The sequence below is a fragment of the Pieris brassicae genome, chromosome 5, assembly GCF_905147105.1.
Source record: "Pieris brassicae chromosome 5, ilPieBrab1.1, whole genome shotgun sequence".
Classification (NCBI taxonomy): Eukaryota; Metazoa; Arthropoda; class Insecta; order Lepidoptera; family Pieridae; genus Pieris; species Pieris brassicae.
Genome location: NC_059669.1, coordinates 11,773,061 through 11,791,333, shown reverse-complemented (window position 1 = coordinate 11,791,333; position 18,273 = coordinate 11,773,061). Strand labels below are relative to the sequence as shown.

The 18,273-nt window shown below is 39.2% G+C and overlaps 4 protein-coding genes across 5 annotated transcripts; 2 read left to right on the top strand and 2 right to left on the bottom strand.

The window, feature by feature from the left end:
* Positions 1–368: 368 nt before the first annotated feature.
* Positions 369–3,897, bottom strand: LOC123709666 (cuticle protein 16.8-like). The gene is made up of 4 exons (XM_045661155.1): positions 3,808–3,897; positions 1,435–1,615; positions 719–919; positions 369–527 (listed from the first exon to the last, which is right to left on the bottom strand). The coding sequence occupies exons 2-4, from the start codon at positions 1,613–1,615 to the stop codon at positions 388–390; spliced, it is 522 nt and encodes a 173-aa protein (XP_045517111.1). The 5' UTR covers positions 3,808–3,897; the 3' UTR covers positions 369–387.
* A 575-nt stretch (positions 3,898–4,472) lies between these two features.
* LOC123709516 (gustatory receptor for sugar taste 43a-like) lies at positions 4,473–8,732 on the top strand. Its single transcript, XM_045660907.1, has 11 exons — positions 4,473–4,517; positions 6,265–6,368; positions 6,472–6,586; positions 6,656–6,849; positions 6,926–7,073; positions 7,156–7,311; positions 7,418–7,528; positions 7,636–7,827; positions 7,897–8,006; positions 8,073–8,240; positions 8,670–8,732. Exons 1-11 carry the CDS (start codon positions 4,514–4,516, stop codon positions 8,730–8,732), a joined length of 1,365 nt encoding a protein of 454 aa, XP_045516863.1. The 5' UTR covers positions 4,473–4,513.
* Positions 8,733–11,265: 2,533 nt separating this feature from the next.
* LOC123709453 (NADH dehydrogenase [ubiquinone] 1 beta subcomplex subunit 9) lies at positions 11,266–13,047 on the top strand. The gene is made up of 3 exons (XM_045660820.1): positions 11,266–11,509; positions 11,970–12,112; positions 12,800–13,047. The coding sequence occupies exons 1-3, from the start codon at positions 11,412–11,414 to the stop codon at positions 12,991–12,993; spliced, it is 435 nt and encodes a 144-aa protein (XP_045516776.1). The 5' UTR covers positions 11,266–11,411; the 3' UTR covers positions 12,994–13,047.
* Positions 13,048–14,875: 1,828 nt separating this feature from the next.
* On the bottom strand, positions 14,876–17,404 carry LOC123709451 (membrane-bound alkaline phosphatase-like). 2 transcript variants are annotated; one of them, XM_045660819.1, is made up of 5 exons: positions 16,777–17,404; positions 16,507–16,678; positions 16,216–16,388; positions 15,442–16,093; positions 14,876–15,370 (listed from the first exon to the last, which is right to left on the bottom strand). In XM_045660819.1, the coding sequence occupies exons 1-5, from the start codon at positions 17,125–17,127 to the stop codon at positions 15,105–15,107; spliced, it is 1,614 nt and encodes a 537-aa protein (XP_045516775.1). In that variant the 5' UTR covers positions 17,128–17,404; the 3' UTR covers positions 14,876–15,104. The 2 variants fall into 2 exon arrangements, with proteins under 2 accessions (XP_045516775.1, XP_045516774.1); XM_045660818.1 differs by having other exon boundaries at positions 16,507–16,699; positions 16,777–17,388.
* Between the last annotated feature and the right edge of the window lie 869 nt (positions 17,405–18,273).

Here is an 18,273-nt window from a genome sequence, read left to right as displayed (position 1 = left end):
AGAGATATAACGGATAAACGCGAATTCCGAAACGAGAGATTCGCCATCAATTGTCTATGTAAAAGTGTAGTGTTTGCACTACAAGTTTCGCACTTAATACACTAACCACAAATTATGATCCACAATAATTAAGAAGAAATACGTACATTTCACACATTTGATATGTAATACGTATACAAGATGACAATTTACATAAAATCCTATGCTATGTCACTGGACATCTACATATGTTAGCCTGAATCACTCGGCTTTACCCGGTTATACAAATTAAGTAAATATGTGTTACAAATAGTCATTTCTGTTTAGTAATTTTTATGAATACAGAATGTGTTTTCTTTACTTTGTTGCGGTTTTAATAAAATGAAATACACCGAGTCATTAATCGGTTTATTCGAGCTGTTCTTCCTGCTGAAGCGCGTCTCGTTCGGCGGCGATGCGCGCGTGTTGCTCGGCGATGACGCGGAACAAGGACGCGTGTCGCGCTGCCGCCGCCGAAACCGCTGCGGACTGACGCGGCACGTACGACTCTGAAATATGCATTTTACATTTTGAGTAAATCAAGAGAAGACATTAGTAACATTATCGTTATATTATATAACTCATATCTACGTATTTATTGGATTACGTAATAGTTGGTTTACCTGTTCAAGGTCTTATACTTAAGACTACTCTTTATTAAGCTACGTACGTAAGAACATAAAAATAGCTTAGTATTTACCGTCAGGATGCGGATGAGTCGCGTGATCCTCCGCGATACGAGCATAGAGAGAGAGATGCCGGTCTTTGGCGGCGGCCACGGCTTCGGAGTCTTGGGGCAGGGCGGGTAGTGGATCACTCAGCACTGGGTGAAATCCCTCCCGGTCAGCCACGTAGTCCACGGTACGAACACGTTGCGCCGGATCCACGTACGAAAATGTACCTGATAATTATTCATTTTTCAGTTTAGTAATTGAAGCTCAAGGCTTAGGAATTTATCACCTTTAGCATATATGTATGAAGTTTATTGGAATAAAAGTTTAAAATTTGGTTAAAAAATTTCTGTCCACCGGAGCATCGACATTCACACACATAATAAGTTTTTGTAGGTATAATATTAGAAAAAAAAATAGTACTAAGTAAAAAGTTACTTATACTACTCATAAAATACTATCTGGTCAGAGAGAGTTAAATATATAAAGCAAGGCTTGAAAAGGTCACTCATGTGCCGAAAACTGGACGTAAGAATTTATTCAAATGAATCGAATATACGACGACATCATCAGAACGGGTTTTAGGTCGAGAGATGCTCTTAAACTCTTAATATTTAGCCTTCATAAAATAATACATTTCTGGGCAGATATTCTGCAATACACGAACTGGACACAAAAAGCAAAGATAGTACAGTGGTGGGTTTCTATAAGACGCTTGTACGTGCTAATTACAGAAAACAAGCACCTCTTACAACGCCACTGCCATCGCTGACCTCGGCGTGCTGTCGGTCAGTGTGTCCGGGATAGCGTCCCGCTGTGTACGAGAAGGCGTAGGGTCGCGGCGGCGGTTCTGTCGTCGTGGCATCTGCGTCAGCACGCGCTCCGCTTAGCGCCACCGAGCATATGAATAACGTCGCTGCTAACATCTGAAACCATCAATATTCATTTAAGACCACACGGAAAGTCAGATTACGTATAGTCTTTGGCCCGTTATTAAAGAGCAATATGTTTCATGTAAATGTCCGGTGCCACGGCCGGAATGTGAACTTCATGCTGACGTCACTCTTCCGCATCGCGGACGATACACGAGGTGGTGTTTTCGTTGATAATAAACCCCAAATAATTATTGTTAAAGTCAACAATATTTGCGTTACCTAATGTGTCAGCTATCCGCGAAGCCTTTAGAGAAATAAGTTAGACATTGGCGAAACGATTGCGGCTTAAACGTACCACCTACAAACGAGATATGCACTAGTAATAAGTAATTGTGACCGAGTTAAGCCCGCTAAGAAACGTTAGTTTCGCAGGAAGATCCTGTTTCGCGTCAATGATCTAGAGGTTTCCGCACTTCGAGTCGATATTGCGCATCATCATATATTATTATCGATAGATCTCTCAGACGATGACATCAGATCATGATTTCTACGACTTATACATTGAACAGTTTAATGAAAATTGTATTTATTATTAAGTTGTTTTAAATGATTTTAATGACGTTTAATAATTTCACGCGTCACTCGGTTAGCGCAACTTATAGCATATTTGTGTGAAATCCTTTGGCAGTTAGAAGGCTAAAGAACTTTTACTTTTTCTTCGAAGTACGAATACGGCATGTATTTTTGTGACGTCCATCTTATTCGACAGAAATAGTATGAACAGCCAATGTATATCATTTGTTGATATATAGATCTGTTGCATTACGGAGCCCAGCGAAAGTGCAAAGTCGCCCTTGACCGGCGCCTATCACTTTCATCTGGGCCTTGGCCCACTTGAGCAGCAGCTCGTGTACGCAACCCGATCGCTCGACCACTGATACCCACCGATACACTGACGCCCGCAACTAATTCTACTTAAGTTTCAAAAACCATATTATTAGATTTAGTCTTATTTTATCTTATTATTAGAAAAACGCAAACGTGTGTTGGCTTCCCACCAACTTCCGCGCCACATTTTTTACCCTCCCACTGAGGCATTGTTTCCACTCCTCCATTCACCTGCAGCCGTTAAATTGTATCTTTCAATAATTATTAAAAATATAAGGAGAAAATTAAAATGGATTTTATTTATTTCCTATTTCAACTCTTGATCGAGATTAATTGTGACATCTAACTTTCATTGAATTAAGACTTTGTTACGTATATTATATTGTTATTTTCAAATGCAGTTCACGACGTCAGTGCAACTAACGTGATTATGTACCGCAGAAATACTTCGGATGGGTAAAACAACAGTTGACCTTGTTCTGGCGTATGTTAGAAGTGAGATGTGCTGCTAATGTGGAGGAAAGGTCGCACTGCGAGCCTTACGTAACTCATGTTATCGGATCTAGTTTTGTTTTGCTCTATGCAAAATCTCGACAGTCTACAATTAGTACTTTTTACTTACTACATTTAGTTACAGAAAGGGTTATTTAAATAACCCTAAATATTTATTTAAGCGCGGTATAATATCGGCGAGTTAGATCTGCCTTGTGCAACCCTGGCATTCGGCATTCACATGAGAGGCACCTCTTTGGGTCGTAATTCACTCATTCAACTCATGTTGAGTTTTTTACAAATAATACAGCTAACATTTTTTCTACCAACATTTACGCGAAAAGAAACTGACAGCTTCTCGTGTAAGTATAACGAACCAGGAATTAAATAATTAGCGATTGGAATCGGTAAAGCGGAGTTTATTTTATTCACGATCACATTTTATCATTTTTTGTTACCTCTGGTCAAATATAACAACGGATCCACATGGAATCCTTGAATCGCAAGCATTTCAAGTAAAGCTTAGAGTATGATAAGATACACATACTGAAGTACCAGAAAACGATCACTATCGTAACTAAATCAACTTTATAAACTTTAAAACCGAAGGTATTAACAATAATCCACTGTCAAGCTCAATAATTTAATTCCTCTAAAATGGACCATTAAATTAGTCAATAAATAAAGTTCAACTCATTGACAACATTTAATCATTACTTTTGCGAAATTTATATGAAAAAGCATATTGAAAACAGTATCTACAAAGACTAAAAAGCCTTTGTAATTACAAGCTAAGAACTATTAACAAAGCAACAAAAATATTTAACGTACAATTTTGAAAACAATTGTAAAAATTATCTCACCGTAATCTGAACGGAGCCTGATCGTTGTCGACACACAACACAAACTGCTCTAAAGTGAAGGTAAACAACTAGGAGAACTACGTGAACTGAGGATTGATGAACGAGAACCGCAGAATGGCAAGCTGTGAATGTAAGATACTGTATGAACGCGACGTACATTACGTCTTGATACTATCTCGTATCGGAAACCTTTTTGACCGTGGAATTCAATAACAACATGTGGAAATGTACGATTGATATTTGGGGTCCTTAATGGAGCCTATATTTATTTCTCAGCAGAGTAAGCTTAGTGGCTAAGGCTAAGGAATCTGCCATTTCTAAGACCAAAATTTGACGGTTTATGAGTTTAGCTGAGCGATATCTAGCAAAATGTCGTACACACAATGTTGCCATATTTTTGTGCTAGGCGTAGGATTTAGCCTCACCAAATTAAATTATCAGATATACCTTTGCAAGAAATAATTGCATGCTCTAATTGATGAATACATTAAATTAATAATATTTCAAGATTTTATTGTCAGTAATGTATATTATTGTAATATGATATTGCATTAATATATCCCGTGTTACAGGCCTACGCCTTCCGGATGAAGCGCAGTCGGTCATCGCGAATCCTCTACGCTACTCGTAGCGCTCTGTGTCCTCGCCCAGTATTACCTATCATTACTTGAAATAACGTTGCTTTTGGTGAACGACCCCGATATACATGGGTATTTTTTTTTTATTTGTTGCTTAATCTAAACCCAATTATCGACCTGAAATCTTTTAGATTATAAGATATTTCATAATAGCATCTTTGATAATGCTGTATAATCATATGTTTGACTTATCTGGTTTATTTATTTTCAGTTTTGTTACCAATACCAATTACCTTGTTAAGGTTCGTGCTTTTATTGGTAAACTTACAGTTAGTTTTATTTCAATGCAATTTCATTGAAGTCTGCATGTACAAACTGAACATTTGTGTCTAGATAAAATATTATTCGTGTACAAGAGAATTAATGTGAAACTCGTAATTATTATTGTGGTCGATTTTCGTAGGAAAGCCGGTACGTGACACGAAACATCATTTTTATAATTGTTAAACACTGTAAATTGAACATACAAGGTAACGTCAACATATTTCATAAGTTTCATAATATATGTTCACAAAATGCTTCTGAATCTCATCGCACCTATTTGCGGCCCCTTTTCAAAAAAAATATGATTTCCTTTTAAACAGAGGTTTAACAAACGAGTTCTGTAATTGAGCAATTTACCATAGAACTTCACAGTTAAGAGTGTTTGAGAGAGAACTCATTCTGTAATATAAAACTTATTATATATCTAAAGCATATTTTCATTATTACAGTAAAAATCAAAGCTTTTTTAACCTTTAAAGTAGATTTACCAAACGTCTACGGTTGAGTGAATTTCCTCTGAAAGAGAAGAGAAGAGAACGAGAATTTACGTTCGGGCAGTGAGGACCAACGTCGGTTGTAATGTTCCTCTAAACAGATATCTATATATAAGCAGATCCATTTCATGATAGTCCCTGTGTCTTCAGACGTAAGATACTGCAGCCCCTCATGATCCATCACCAATAAAAACGATTGCGTAGTAGAAATATATAAATTTTTTATTCTATTCTAATTTCTTAAACTATTTTATTGTCTGTTATTGTATAATTTCTTTTCTCTTTTATCATTATAACATTTCCCTTTAAAAGTTGTACGTTATACGTAAACAAGTACACTTCTGAACGTCAAAAAGAAGTTAAATTAATTGTAAATTTACATTTTACTACCAAGTTCGCAAGTCAAAGGCGTAGAGCGGGCAAGAAGAGGTGGCGAGAAACTTTCCGCCACTCTTTTTAATCGCCAAGTAGTGGGTCATACAAATTATAGTTAGTGTGCCTTTTCATAATAAATAAATAGAATTCATAAAGACGAATGAGAAGTTGCTTTTTAAATTCAAATATAAGCAGGCCTATCACAAGGATCATGACGCATAGGATTCAAGACTTTTATTTATGATTACAATACTCGATAATGTGGCGTAGATTTAGTGTACTGATTTTAGTGTTTACACCAAGTAAATGTTTGGAAGATAACTAAATTATGGGGGTGAGTGAGCACCGATGCTTTCACGACACATTGTCATTATACAAATAAGTATACGTACGTCGCAGAGACATAAAAATCGGCTGAGTTCATAATTCATAGTTATCAAATATGTTTTTAAATAAGTTGTATCGAATAAACTTGTTAAAGATATCGTATAAAATGGAAGCGAACGAAGTTTATAAATGGGAAACAAAGTTATAAAACAGGTGTGAATGAGAAGCAATCTAACATTTCAAAACTCGAGACTCTCATCATAGCTGTTATTGCTGAGGCTATAACGACGCATCTCTTATCGTATCGTATCAACTCTGTTGTTACAAGTAATTTTTACGTGCTCACATTATGTACCCAGAAGCCGAAACCGAGGCATCGTTTAGTTTTCCCCCGGAAGGGCCGAGAGCGTACCACACCGAGGGGGAGTGTACCATTGGAGGAGCGCATGCCTTTATTTTGCGGGTATGTTATCGGAAATCAGTTATTCCAAAACGTAAACGTCAACGTAAAAAGTAAACCCTGAAATTAAGATTTGTAGGGCGAAAGGGGCGTGGTGTTATTGCAGATATCGCGCGTGTTCGGTTTGGCACCGTTGCGGTTCGAGGCGCGCGGCGAGAGTTGGGCTGTGCGGGTTTCTCCCGCCGCCTCACTCTACAGCTACATACTGGTTACCGCACTCGGTGAGTCTAGTTCTAAGGACTACTGCAAGTAACTAAAGTGTCTATATGGAGTGCGATGTGGTATCGTAGTGGCTGGCACGGTGTACGGGCTGTGCGCGGAGCTGCGGGCGGGAACGGCGGCGTCACCGCGCATGGCTTCGCAAACGGCACAGCTGGTTTCTGCATGCGACGTGTTGGTGGTGACGCTAACAGCGGCCGCTGCCGTATACCATGCGCCCGAGCGGATGCGTATCATAATAGCTTTTATGGACACCGTCGCCGATGTACGTATACTACACACATTGTCTCCGCAGCCACCTCCTCCACCTCCACCATCCTCAAAATGTTTTTATGTCGCAGGTGGATGAAAGCATTGGGGCGCATTTCTCGCGAGCGCGAGAGCGGCGTGTGAGCGGCGTTATGCTCGCTATTCTGGTGTTTTTTACGCTGCTTGTTGCCGACGATTTCTGCTTTTACGCACTCCAAGCCAAGAAAATCGACAGGCACTGTGAGTGTCCTCACTCGCAGCGTCGGTAGCGTATGGGTCGGCTATTATGAAATACTTAATTATTTAAACATGCGCTTCACAGGGGAGGTTGTCCGCAACTACGGTGGGTTCTACCTATTGTGGTTCGTTGTTATCGTTCTGGAGTTGCAGTTTGCCTTCACGGCGCTGTCGGTGCGTGCTCGTTTTCGAGCCCTCAATGATGCGCTGGCGCTCACGGCTGACCATCTCTGCCGACCCGGTACTCTTCTTATATAATAAACATTATGAACAAATTGACTAATTTATATATTTTGAAATCGGTATAACAAAATGAAAACGTTGCTGAACAGGAAACTACTTCCCAGTAGAAAAGACAAATCAAGGGGCGCTGAACGTGTTTGCGTTCCATGTGTGTGCCCGAAGCCGGCGCCATACCGCGCCGGACACCAGGCGAAACCACCTCATCGTCCGAAGAGGTTTTTTACACTTGTACCGTTACGTTTACATGCTTGAGTTTAATGTCTTACAAAATTTGAGCTTAGAGCTTTGAGTGGCGCTGACTGTAAATAAGATTAAAACTTAGAACGCGGTGGACACTGCGGACAACTGGCGGTGCCGGCGGGTGAAGCTTTGGAACGACTTGCAGTATTGCAAGGCGCACTATGCGAAGCCTTGCACCGACTGGATGCCGCCTATGGGTTGCCGTTAGCGCTGCTTCTGATATCCACACTGATGCACCTCATCGTTACACCCTACTTCTTCATAATGGAGATCAGTAAGCATGCCGTCCACTCGCACTTAAGCCTCCTTAAACTCATTTGTTATACTTGTATGTATGTTACAGTCGTATCGGTGCACCGCATCCACTTTCTAGTGCTGCAGTTCCTGTGGTGTGCGACGCACGTTTTGCGTATCCTGGTCGTCGTGGAGCCCTGCCACTACACCATAACGGAGGTGACCCTCGAAGGTTCACTTTGTGTGTCTACGTCAGACCTATGAGTCACACGTATATATGTGCAGGGTCGTCGCACGGCGGAGCTGGTGTGTCGGCTGCTTCGGGCAGCGAGCAGCGACCGCGTTTCGATGCTGGTCGGACGCCTTGACCTTTTCTCGCGACAACTCTCCTTGCAATCTGTTTGCTACTCACCTATGGGGTTTTGCACCCTGGGACGCCCACTCGTCGCCTCTGTAAGAGAATCACTATATTAGGCTTACTGTAGTATGTTCACTCCCCCTCCCATGGTAAAATGGCAATACATTTCATATTCCTTTTTCTAGTGAATCATTCTCGTGAAAATAAAAATGTAGAATATGATCATTTTTGGAACTTCACAAAACACAAAAGAAAAGATATTGTGTTTGAAAATATGTTTAACTCGAAACGCCAATTAAATGGTTTACTGTACATTCCTGCTGTTATTATTAGAAATTGTTTATCTTGTTAAGGGGTAAACTCTATACATAATTGTGGAAAAACGCAAAAATTACGCATATTTAAAAAGTTCGAGCACGAGGAATATCTCTCGGATGGGTTCACTCTTATCTTCAAGAGACTTTTACCACATTCTATTTTTCTAAATAACCGATGAAATAATATATGAAATGCTTATTTTTCAGATTTTTGGCGCAGTAACAACTTACCTCGTGATTCTGATACAATTCCAGAGATATGACGCGTAAACTAGAAGTTTAAAAATTCGTGTTTAAGTAACACCATCTCACTTACGTACTACCACTTCTACTACAATTCCACAATTACTGCATACGGGTCGCAAAGGATTAGTTAGAAAGTCAATCCTGAACTTAATAAAATAGCGAGTTTGCAATAGTGCTCTATTTTTATCATAATACGACATAATGTAATAATTAGAATCACAAAAAAAATTTTTTTTATTTTATTTTCTATCGTACAATTACGGCAATTTTACGAGAAACTTGTACGCTTTCAAATTTTGATGTAAAACGTGCAAATTGTTAAATTTCATTTTAAACAATAAAATTTATTACATAACATAGGCTCCTTGTTGTTTTTCTTTTTAATAACACAATTTGCTATGAATGTGACTTTAATAACAGTTAAAACGTCCAAGAATACCTACTACTATATAGTATAGTAATAGTTAGATGTAAAGTCAGTGCTCAAGAGAACGAAATACATCAGAATTTCAAGTGTTTTAACGAGGCTCCAACTGATTCATAACACTGTTAAACTTGAAGCACTGCTTCTTGAAAAATCTAAGTGCAAAATGAAATACAAATACTACAGAGACATTAGCCATCCATACGAACTGGTAACAAAATTATCTATTATACTCAATATTTGTTTAATAAGTCATATCGCTCTCAATCTCATCAATATTTATGAATTTTATTTGTTCCTACAAAACATAGATTGTAAGACAAATTCGTTAAAACGCCTCCACCTAGTTATATTTTCTAGAAGTAGAAAAATATAAATTTATCCACTTTCCTAGCTATAGGATTTAAAAACACGATTAATGGCGTCGGGGCGTGTTGACAATACCATCGCCCACTGGTGAAATAACCTGCGACAGACATTATTCTCTTCCTGTTAGGAGTGCCATGCTGTGAGAGCCATTAAAGAAAAGTCAAGAAAGATTCCCAGAGACCATGCCCCCCTAAAAGAAATGTGAAGGTGTAGAAGAAACAGAAGCTACCCCGGGGACACACCACACACACACACCACTGGGACACTCAGCACCCGGTGGTGGACGCACAGGCTGCCCTTCGTATTTTGGGGAGGGGGAGCAATTCTGCGTTCAATAAAAAACGGTTGTCTGTAAAGTCGGTCATCTGACGACAGTTGAACGTGACAACGTCATGAGAAAATTTTAATTGTATTTGTTTGATAGATATTTTGTATGGATATGGAGAAGTTGATTGCTGGTGTCCCTCAAGGCTGTGTCCTATCCCCGACCCTGTTTACTCTGATATGTTACAACTTAGCAACATTCATTGCTATGCGGACGACAACACTAGGGATACTTTTTACACTGGCCGGACAGGTATTTCTCGGACTGATGTCGATGAGTGCCGGAACAAACTTGTGACTGAAGTAGAAACTCTTCTACGTGGAGTCTCGGACTGCGGTAGACTAAATCTAGTCCAATTCAACCCCAACTTGTGTCTTACAAGTCTGCGGATTTTCCGCTAAAAAACTCCCTTTGTCGCTAACAACCTAATCAAGAAGCCTACCCTCAATGGTTGGTCGCAATGGGAAGTTCAGACTACCGCCTATATCTAGCGTCGCTCAATACCAGGACTTTAAGAACTCCTGAATCACTATCTACTATCTAGTCACTACAACTGGAGAAGAGTCGCAAAGAAAAGAGATCAGTGGTTAGAGGAGGCCTTTGCAAAGAGGCACACCGAACTCCGACATATACTGAAGGGAAAATATATTAAATCACAGATATAGAGTTTCGGAATATAAAGGCCATATTATTATTATTAAGAAGACGAGTCGACTGCAATGTTTCTAGATTTTTCCACTACTTAGACAACTTTTCAGCAGGCTGAAATAAGATTTCTGACCGTTTCGGGAGAGGATCAATCATATATTAGGAATATGTATTTTTCTGGCAGTTTCAGAACATGTGTAGTCGAGTGGTGCAGTTTTCAGGAGATCTGCTATCAGGCGTTTTCAGGTCTAGTTATACCCCTAAGATGAAGGAATATTCTAGACGAAATTTTCTAGGTGTGGACAAGAACGGAATGATACGCGAGAGAGGCGGAAGATCGGAACCTTCTCGAAGTTAGACTGAGCACTCTAGAACGCCGTACGACAAGGACACGCTCGTAAGAATATTATTACTTTCATATTATAATTTACCCTGAAATTAATTTTGTTTGAACAACTTTGCCTTACTTTTACAGTTTTTTAGTTATTGAAAAAAAAACATTTTTAAACAATTTCAACTTTTAACGAGGGTTGCAAACACAAAAACCTTTACACATTGTTTATGTATCATTAAATATATCGAAAATGCAAAGTGCCAAAATTGCGATTCAAAATTTATTTGACAGGACAATGGGTAACGTCAGCGTGCCCCCAGGGGCATGAGATTAATATCAAATTGCATAGGGCAACATTTTTTGTGGAAGATTTGATTCCCACAGGTTACTCAATTTGTATTATATATCAAATGTCATTTATTAGCTGTCACCATATTTTGTCAAGCGTCAGCTGTTATTTATAATTAACAAAAAATAAGTAAGTACTGAAGTACTGAACCCGATTTACAAACGAGATATCCTTATTTAATAAATACTCATTACACAGTTAATGGTTAGTCAGATTTTTAAAATAATATTTATTTAAAATAAGGCTTTGGCGAGATGGCGACCCTACCGCTGGGTATCAAAACACAAACACAAAAGTTATGTAACCTATATAAACGAGCCATACGTAATTTGGAGTCATACTATGATAGAAGGTAAGCTTTCTTTATTCCTCAAGTAGTTTGTGTAAAAACCTAAAGTTGTATACAAGCTATGACTGTTGCAATTCACAAAATACATTTGCAGTTCTGATCTCCAAAAATATTGCAAATCGCTAATGCTAATGCATTAGTGCTTATGTTCTTCATGATAATGATTTACCCTGCATAAGTTGAGAGGTAATGTTAAACAAATATTGTATAAAGTGAAGTAGTGTAAAAAAACAATCACATTTTATCATTGTATTACATACTAGTTATGTGTATGTTTGTTGATATGTATTATATTGTGCTTGGAAGACACTTTCAAAATATTCATAATTTATTATAAAGGTAAATAGTAGGTAGGTTACTACATTAAAATCTAGAAAGTACAAGTATAGTAGCTTGTTATTGTTATGTAATATAGTATATAGTGCCTACAACAGAGCCCATGGTAACACACCTATATTTTTAGACATGTATTCCGTTTCCAAGCAGTATTGCTAAGGGACAGATTTGACAAAATCGCTGCCCTGCAAGACCAGCGTGAATTTAATCAACGCCTCAAAGAAGAAGAAGACTCACTCTTTGCAATCATACATCCTATACCGAAGAAGTGTAAGTTCTTTGCCACAATATACCTATTACCTGTATATATAACCACGAGTAGAACAAATGTTTAGTATTATTATCTAAGGTTTAGCAAACTCTTTCCTGCTAAAAAGGTTGGTACCTAAATATACCTAAAAATTAAATTTTACAAATTTAATAATAAACCTTGCTTACCTTTTATAGGAAATAACACTAATGTCCTTGGGATTGACATTTTATAATAGTGGTGCTGAAGGGACTGCCATTTTCTGTCATTACATGGAAGCAATAGCTCTATAATGCCGGAAAATGGAATCACAAGACAATAGGATAATTACTCCAAAGAGCCTTTAAAGCAAGTGCCACTATATAGCTAGTCATAGTTTAGTCTTAGTCAAATATTTTAACCATGTGTGAAGAGTGGTATTCTAAATACTGCATTTAGGAAGTCTGACTGAACAGAAACCTTCTTAAAACAGTAATGTAATACATGAGCAAGTCTGATCAACCAGCTCTTCGGGGCCCCGGGGTGTACCCAGGCACACAACCGACAAAGAATTTCTAAGGCACATGTAATTCCTACTATATTCAATTATCATTCAGTGATATTATCACCAACATTCGGTCTGGCTCTGAGCAAAGTATACTTTTCTTGACAATTTGATTAAGCAATTTACTACAAGAGACAGTTAATGTATAACTTCTTTATTCCAGTTCCTTTGAGTCCAGGCGGTGTTGCATATGCCCGAGTTGTGACTCCGCCCGACTGGGTACTGGACTACTGGCATCCCCTGGAAAAGGCGCAGTACCCTGAATACTTCAAGCGGCGCGAGGAACGTAAGAAGGAATTTGTAGCCCTGTGGGAGAAAGAGTTTGGCAAGGACGAGCCAAAAGACAAACACCATTAGACAGTTGTTTTAAGTTATAAAGTGTAAATCAAATATATTAGTGCTCATAATCTGTTTTTGGTTTTCATTTATTGATAAAGTCCAACTGGTGTTTACAATACTGAAAAACTATTTTTTTCTCCTCCTCTCCCTCCCTCTCCCGACCATTCTAACCAACTCTCGAAGATAACAAATACGATTACTATTATCCGTAGAGTGACGAAATGGCCGGATGTTATTCCAGAAAAAGATATAACTGCTGAGACACACGCAGGGCATTCGTATACGTATAACCTCTGACTTGGGTCGTACGTAAAAACAGAACGTTTTCGCACTACAGCTTACTATAAAACACAATATTATGAACACCGCTTTTTCACAGTCATATGATGCTACGTATGGTTTATACATTAAATTTAATAACGAGAGTTAACCCAATTTAATTAAACTTAAACCTTGATGTATTACAAAGATACATTTGTCATAAGCTACGTCTACACGGCACAATGATTTATTGAAATATTCATACGACACTTCAGAACATGTAAAAATTAAACAATCGCATCCTATTCATCTTAAATTAGTTTAAAAATAGGTGTTGTCCGATAAGTAGACCTAACCGATTAGCACACAAAATTCCTCAAAAAGCGGTCGAGCCATTTCGGAGAAGTTTTATTAGAACACCGTTACACGAGAATTTGATATATAAGATGTAAGCGGCACTAGTACTAGTTAGAAATACCGTCGGCTGTAAAACTAGTTCTGGAGACTGTCCCGAACAATTTTATATTCAACTAGCCTCGGACTACGTGGGACAGTTTAAACTACTTTCTTCAAACGTACCTACCCACAACATAAACGAAAGTGAATTCATAAAAGCTCTTTCACAAACTTAGGCACAGGCCGCAGTTGTTATGGGACATATAATGCTGTAGACATCTTTATTTTGTTGTATTGAAAGAAGATTTAGGAATGCCACCACCGTTGCAAGAATCAAGATCGAGTCTCAATAGTATATATTAGAAGCAGATGCACAGAATTGCTGTTGGTGGCATTCTCTAACCAGTCTCGGTCACACACAAGCACGAACCGAACATTATTCTCTATACGTATTTTTTATTTGCAAATCATTTAACTCAAGACAGAAACCATGTCAGGAAAGCGTAGGTAGGTAGGTACATATCTTACAATGATACCATTATTATCTACTCGTAAGGATTGTTAACATAATACCTAATTGATATTATCAGTTTTTAGATTATATTAAGTCCCTACACTTTTGACGGGGTGATAATCATCGGCACGTGTGCTCAATCAGAATCAATCAAAGTGTCTACCTACATACAATATTTGAAGAATGGGGAGTAACGGACATATATCTACTCAATATTACTATCTGTTTGTTTTTACAACACAATAGTATGAATCAAAGTAGTCAAAGAAATTCAACCATAGTCCCATAAGTGAACTCATCTACGGCTTTATTTACTACAAGTATGACATAGCTTGCATTAAACGTCTGTGTTAGATTTTGACATCTCTTCGATATCAATTTGTACGCCATATATTTATATTCCCTTTTCAATGAATGAATCTTTAGTCAGGTGTTCGACATTTCAATACTGCATCGGCACCATCAAGCAAACAAGCGAACAGCCGTTTTTAATATAAATATTACATTATAGATAAAAATAGCTTAACTTGGATAATGCTTATCGAGTAACAGCAATAATATATAAATAATTAATGTATCGTAAACCTTTATTGTGCGATTTGATAACGTCGGGATATAGGTAGTCTCACGTTTTCATTTCACTTAAGAATTGATGTAGTTGAATGAGGTTTAATTTCTAGCTAAACATGGCACAATGTACCTACATTATATTAAAGAAAAGAAAGGCTATTGTTGTTTACTTATTTGATTAATATAGATGAAATAATAAAGAACTCATAATAATACATAATTCCTTCCCTGCATAGGTCTTTAACTTATAATATTATCGTATAAAAATCCCGAGACAATATTACAGACGCGTCTATCTTACTATTAACTATTAAGTCTATTAACTTTTATCAATCGCATCCTCTACTAAATCCTTTTAAAAATAATCAGTTCATGTAGTACACAGTACTCAATTTGCCCCACGGCACAACGAGAGCAGCAGAGCGGCAGAAGCGAGCAGCGCTGCAGATGCGGTGTTGCTTATGGCGCCGCTACAGGCGTGCGGCTTGGGTCCCAGACACGTGGCGTAAGCCATGAGGTGCGGAAGTCGGCTTTGCTCATAGACGCCCCCGAATAGCCCGTGCTGTGGCCCTCGCGCGTACACACCGACGTCGTCGCCGCCGTGTGTCTCCGACGACCGTGGAACATCCACGTGCGACATCCATCGTGTCGACCCTTCATACGACAATAGTTAATAGAAATCCTTATATTACCGAAACGTCAAAATAGAAATCGTGGTGACTCACGGTAGTTTGGCTCGAGCGTGACATCACTTCGCGGGCGCGTTCCGTATGCGCGGTGCCCCGGGCCGTTGGTGTAAGACAGAGTCATGTAGCGTACACCATCCGAATCTCGCGTCCCGGACGGTCCTAACACGTCGTTGCCACGGGCGCTGTATCCGTTGAAGGCCATGACGTGCGCGTGATCGGCCGTCACTACGAGCAAGTCCCGTTCGGCTGACAGAAGCGCGGTGGCCCGCTGGACGGCGGCGTTCAACGCTAGGGTCTCGTCCAATGCTAGCTCGGGCTGGTTTTCATGATGAGCGTGGTCGATACGGCCACTCTCCACAAATAAAAAAAATCCTCGCTCATTGCGCGAAAGCATCCGGATCGCGGTCTCCGTAAGCTCCGCGAGCGAAGGTTCTGTGTGATTGTCAGCCTCCATGTGGTATTGCATGTGGCTACCTTCGAAAAGCCCGAGCAGATATTGCGGACCTTGCTCGCGCGCCTCCAAGAGCTGCTTACGGTTCCACACATAGCGAAAGGTCTCGTTACGACTCCTCTTATCAACCTGCCACTCCTCAATCAAATTTCGGTTGTCGCTTCTTCTACCGTTGGTTCCTTCTTCGTCCACTACTCCGGACGGTAGAAACTCGCGTCTTCCTCCTCCTAATATAACCTAAAATTGTGGCGTTTAATATTTTGTGTGGTCTACCATTAGTAGACCATAGTAGTAGTAGTATAGTTATCTATAACTGTATAAAGTATTTAGTTATATGTTTAATGTAAACGTAGTAATACCTTAAAGAGCTTTCCTGGCTCCTCGTTTACGAGCTGCGCAGCAATGTCGGGACATTGAGTCGAGTCGACGTTGTCCGTGGTCACGTCAGTGTCGCTCTCCCAGTCGCGGTTGGCGGAGCGTGCGTACGCACCCGCCGGGGAGGCGTGTGTTACTCGTGCTGTCGTCACAATACCTGTATATATAGGAAAGAGTTGTACATTGATCGCAAATTTTATTATTTAATTAAAATCATTATGAAAAAACAATATTTATATGTTTAGTTTTGCAGCAGATTTGTTGCGCTGTCTTACCCGCGTCTCTGCCGTCGGCGATCGCCCAGGCGGCGATGGAAGTGAGGCGAGAGCTGGGGACCTGAGAAGCAGCGCAGTCCCGCCGGCGTACAGCACCCGTGACACCTAAAGTGCCTTCGTTGGCTTTAGTGCCGCAAAGGTACGCCGTCGCCGAGCACGCCGAGTCCGCGATCTGTGCGTCCATACAGTACGTCTAAAAGAAAATTTTATTGCTCACACGCTTATAACAATTAGATTTCTAACAAAACCCAAGAAGCACTCAAGTTTTACCTTACTGAAACCGACAGTGGGGAACTTTTCAAATGACAATTGCGCTTCTTCCCCGGTTCCTCCAGCGCGCTGGCCGAGCAGTGTGCGCGCGGCGGTTATCGTAGGAACCGACATGCCGTCTCCCAAGAACATGATGACATTACGAGCGGCTCTAGTATCCCCAGAGTACCTCTGGTGCAACCGTTCCTCGATTCCGGCTCGCGCCTCTGACGCCCAATACTCGGCAGTGCTTTCAGCGGCCACGGCGGCGAATGCCGGTACGTCTTGCTCGGAAGCCGCGGAATGATAGCGGTCGGCACGAGCTCTCGCAAGGAGACAACAGAACATAAGATACAAACGGGTCGGTATCATGGCGAAAGTTGTGTTAATAACATTCACACGCGCTTATAAAAACTTAACGCAATCTTATCGGTTTAAAATTCAGGTATTATCATTGCTTCATAAGCGCGGTCTTATTCTCGTCTTCAAATCTTGCAGGCCACCTGTCCCGACCGTCACACCCTTAATATTGCATAGATATTGATTATACCAAGACTGCTAAACATAACAAATGGTGTAATCAATTTGCTTTTATTTAAAATAAAGAGACGTATCAGAACAGATTTTAAGGAAAACATAAAATTACATATTTTAAATTTTTTTTTGATTTCAAATACATTACAAAACAAAATATCACCAGTAACAAATCGATTTGGGGATAATGATTTTTTTTATTTGTACCTGAAATCAGGGGGAGCACGAAATTGTGTCTAAGTAAACGTTAAGAAAAAAATCATTGTAGAGATTTTCACAATAACTCAAAAGTATTTCAATAACAGAGAGGATAAGAAACATGACCGAGGAGTTCAGGGGAAGTCAGCTGTAGTTTAGGGATCCGCAGAGTTGGTAGGTTCTTGGTTCTCAGACTCCCATGTACTTAGTTATTTACAGCAGATACACTACACAGATTCTTTTGAAACCTATTACATATAGAATATAGATGGCAAAATTATATAGATAATTTGGGCTAATTATAAAATGGTATTTTGGTTAGCTGATATAAGAAGAATACCAAAATTTTATACTTTAATTTTGTTAATTAGAGATTAGTTTTGTTAATTGTTTTACCGTTTGTTTCACTATAGCTCTGCAGCAGGCGTTTGTTTATAATTAATGTAATGTCCTTAATCAACTAACCAACTAACTACCTCTATGTTTAATTAATAAGTAAATTATATAAGAATTTATATTGATTGCGTAAACCTAAATCCATTTATAAATATGTTTGATTATAAAGTATAAATAGGTTACATTAATTAATAATGTTTGTGTAAGTCTTCGTGATTTGGGTGATGTGTTTGGATAATAATTATTTTTATATATGTCCTTATCATATCTTGAAGTTAACTGCAAGATATTGAGTTGACTGGCGGAGTTTGTCAAGCCCTTGTTTATATAGGGGAATATTTTTTATATAATCCACTTAAATTATGTCGTGTAGTGTAGTGTGTCTATGTC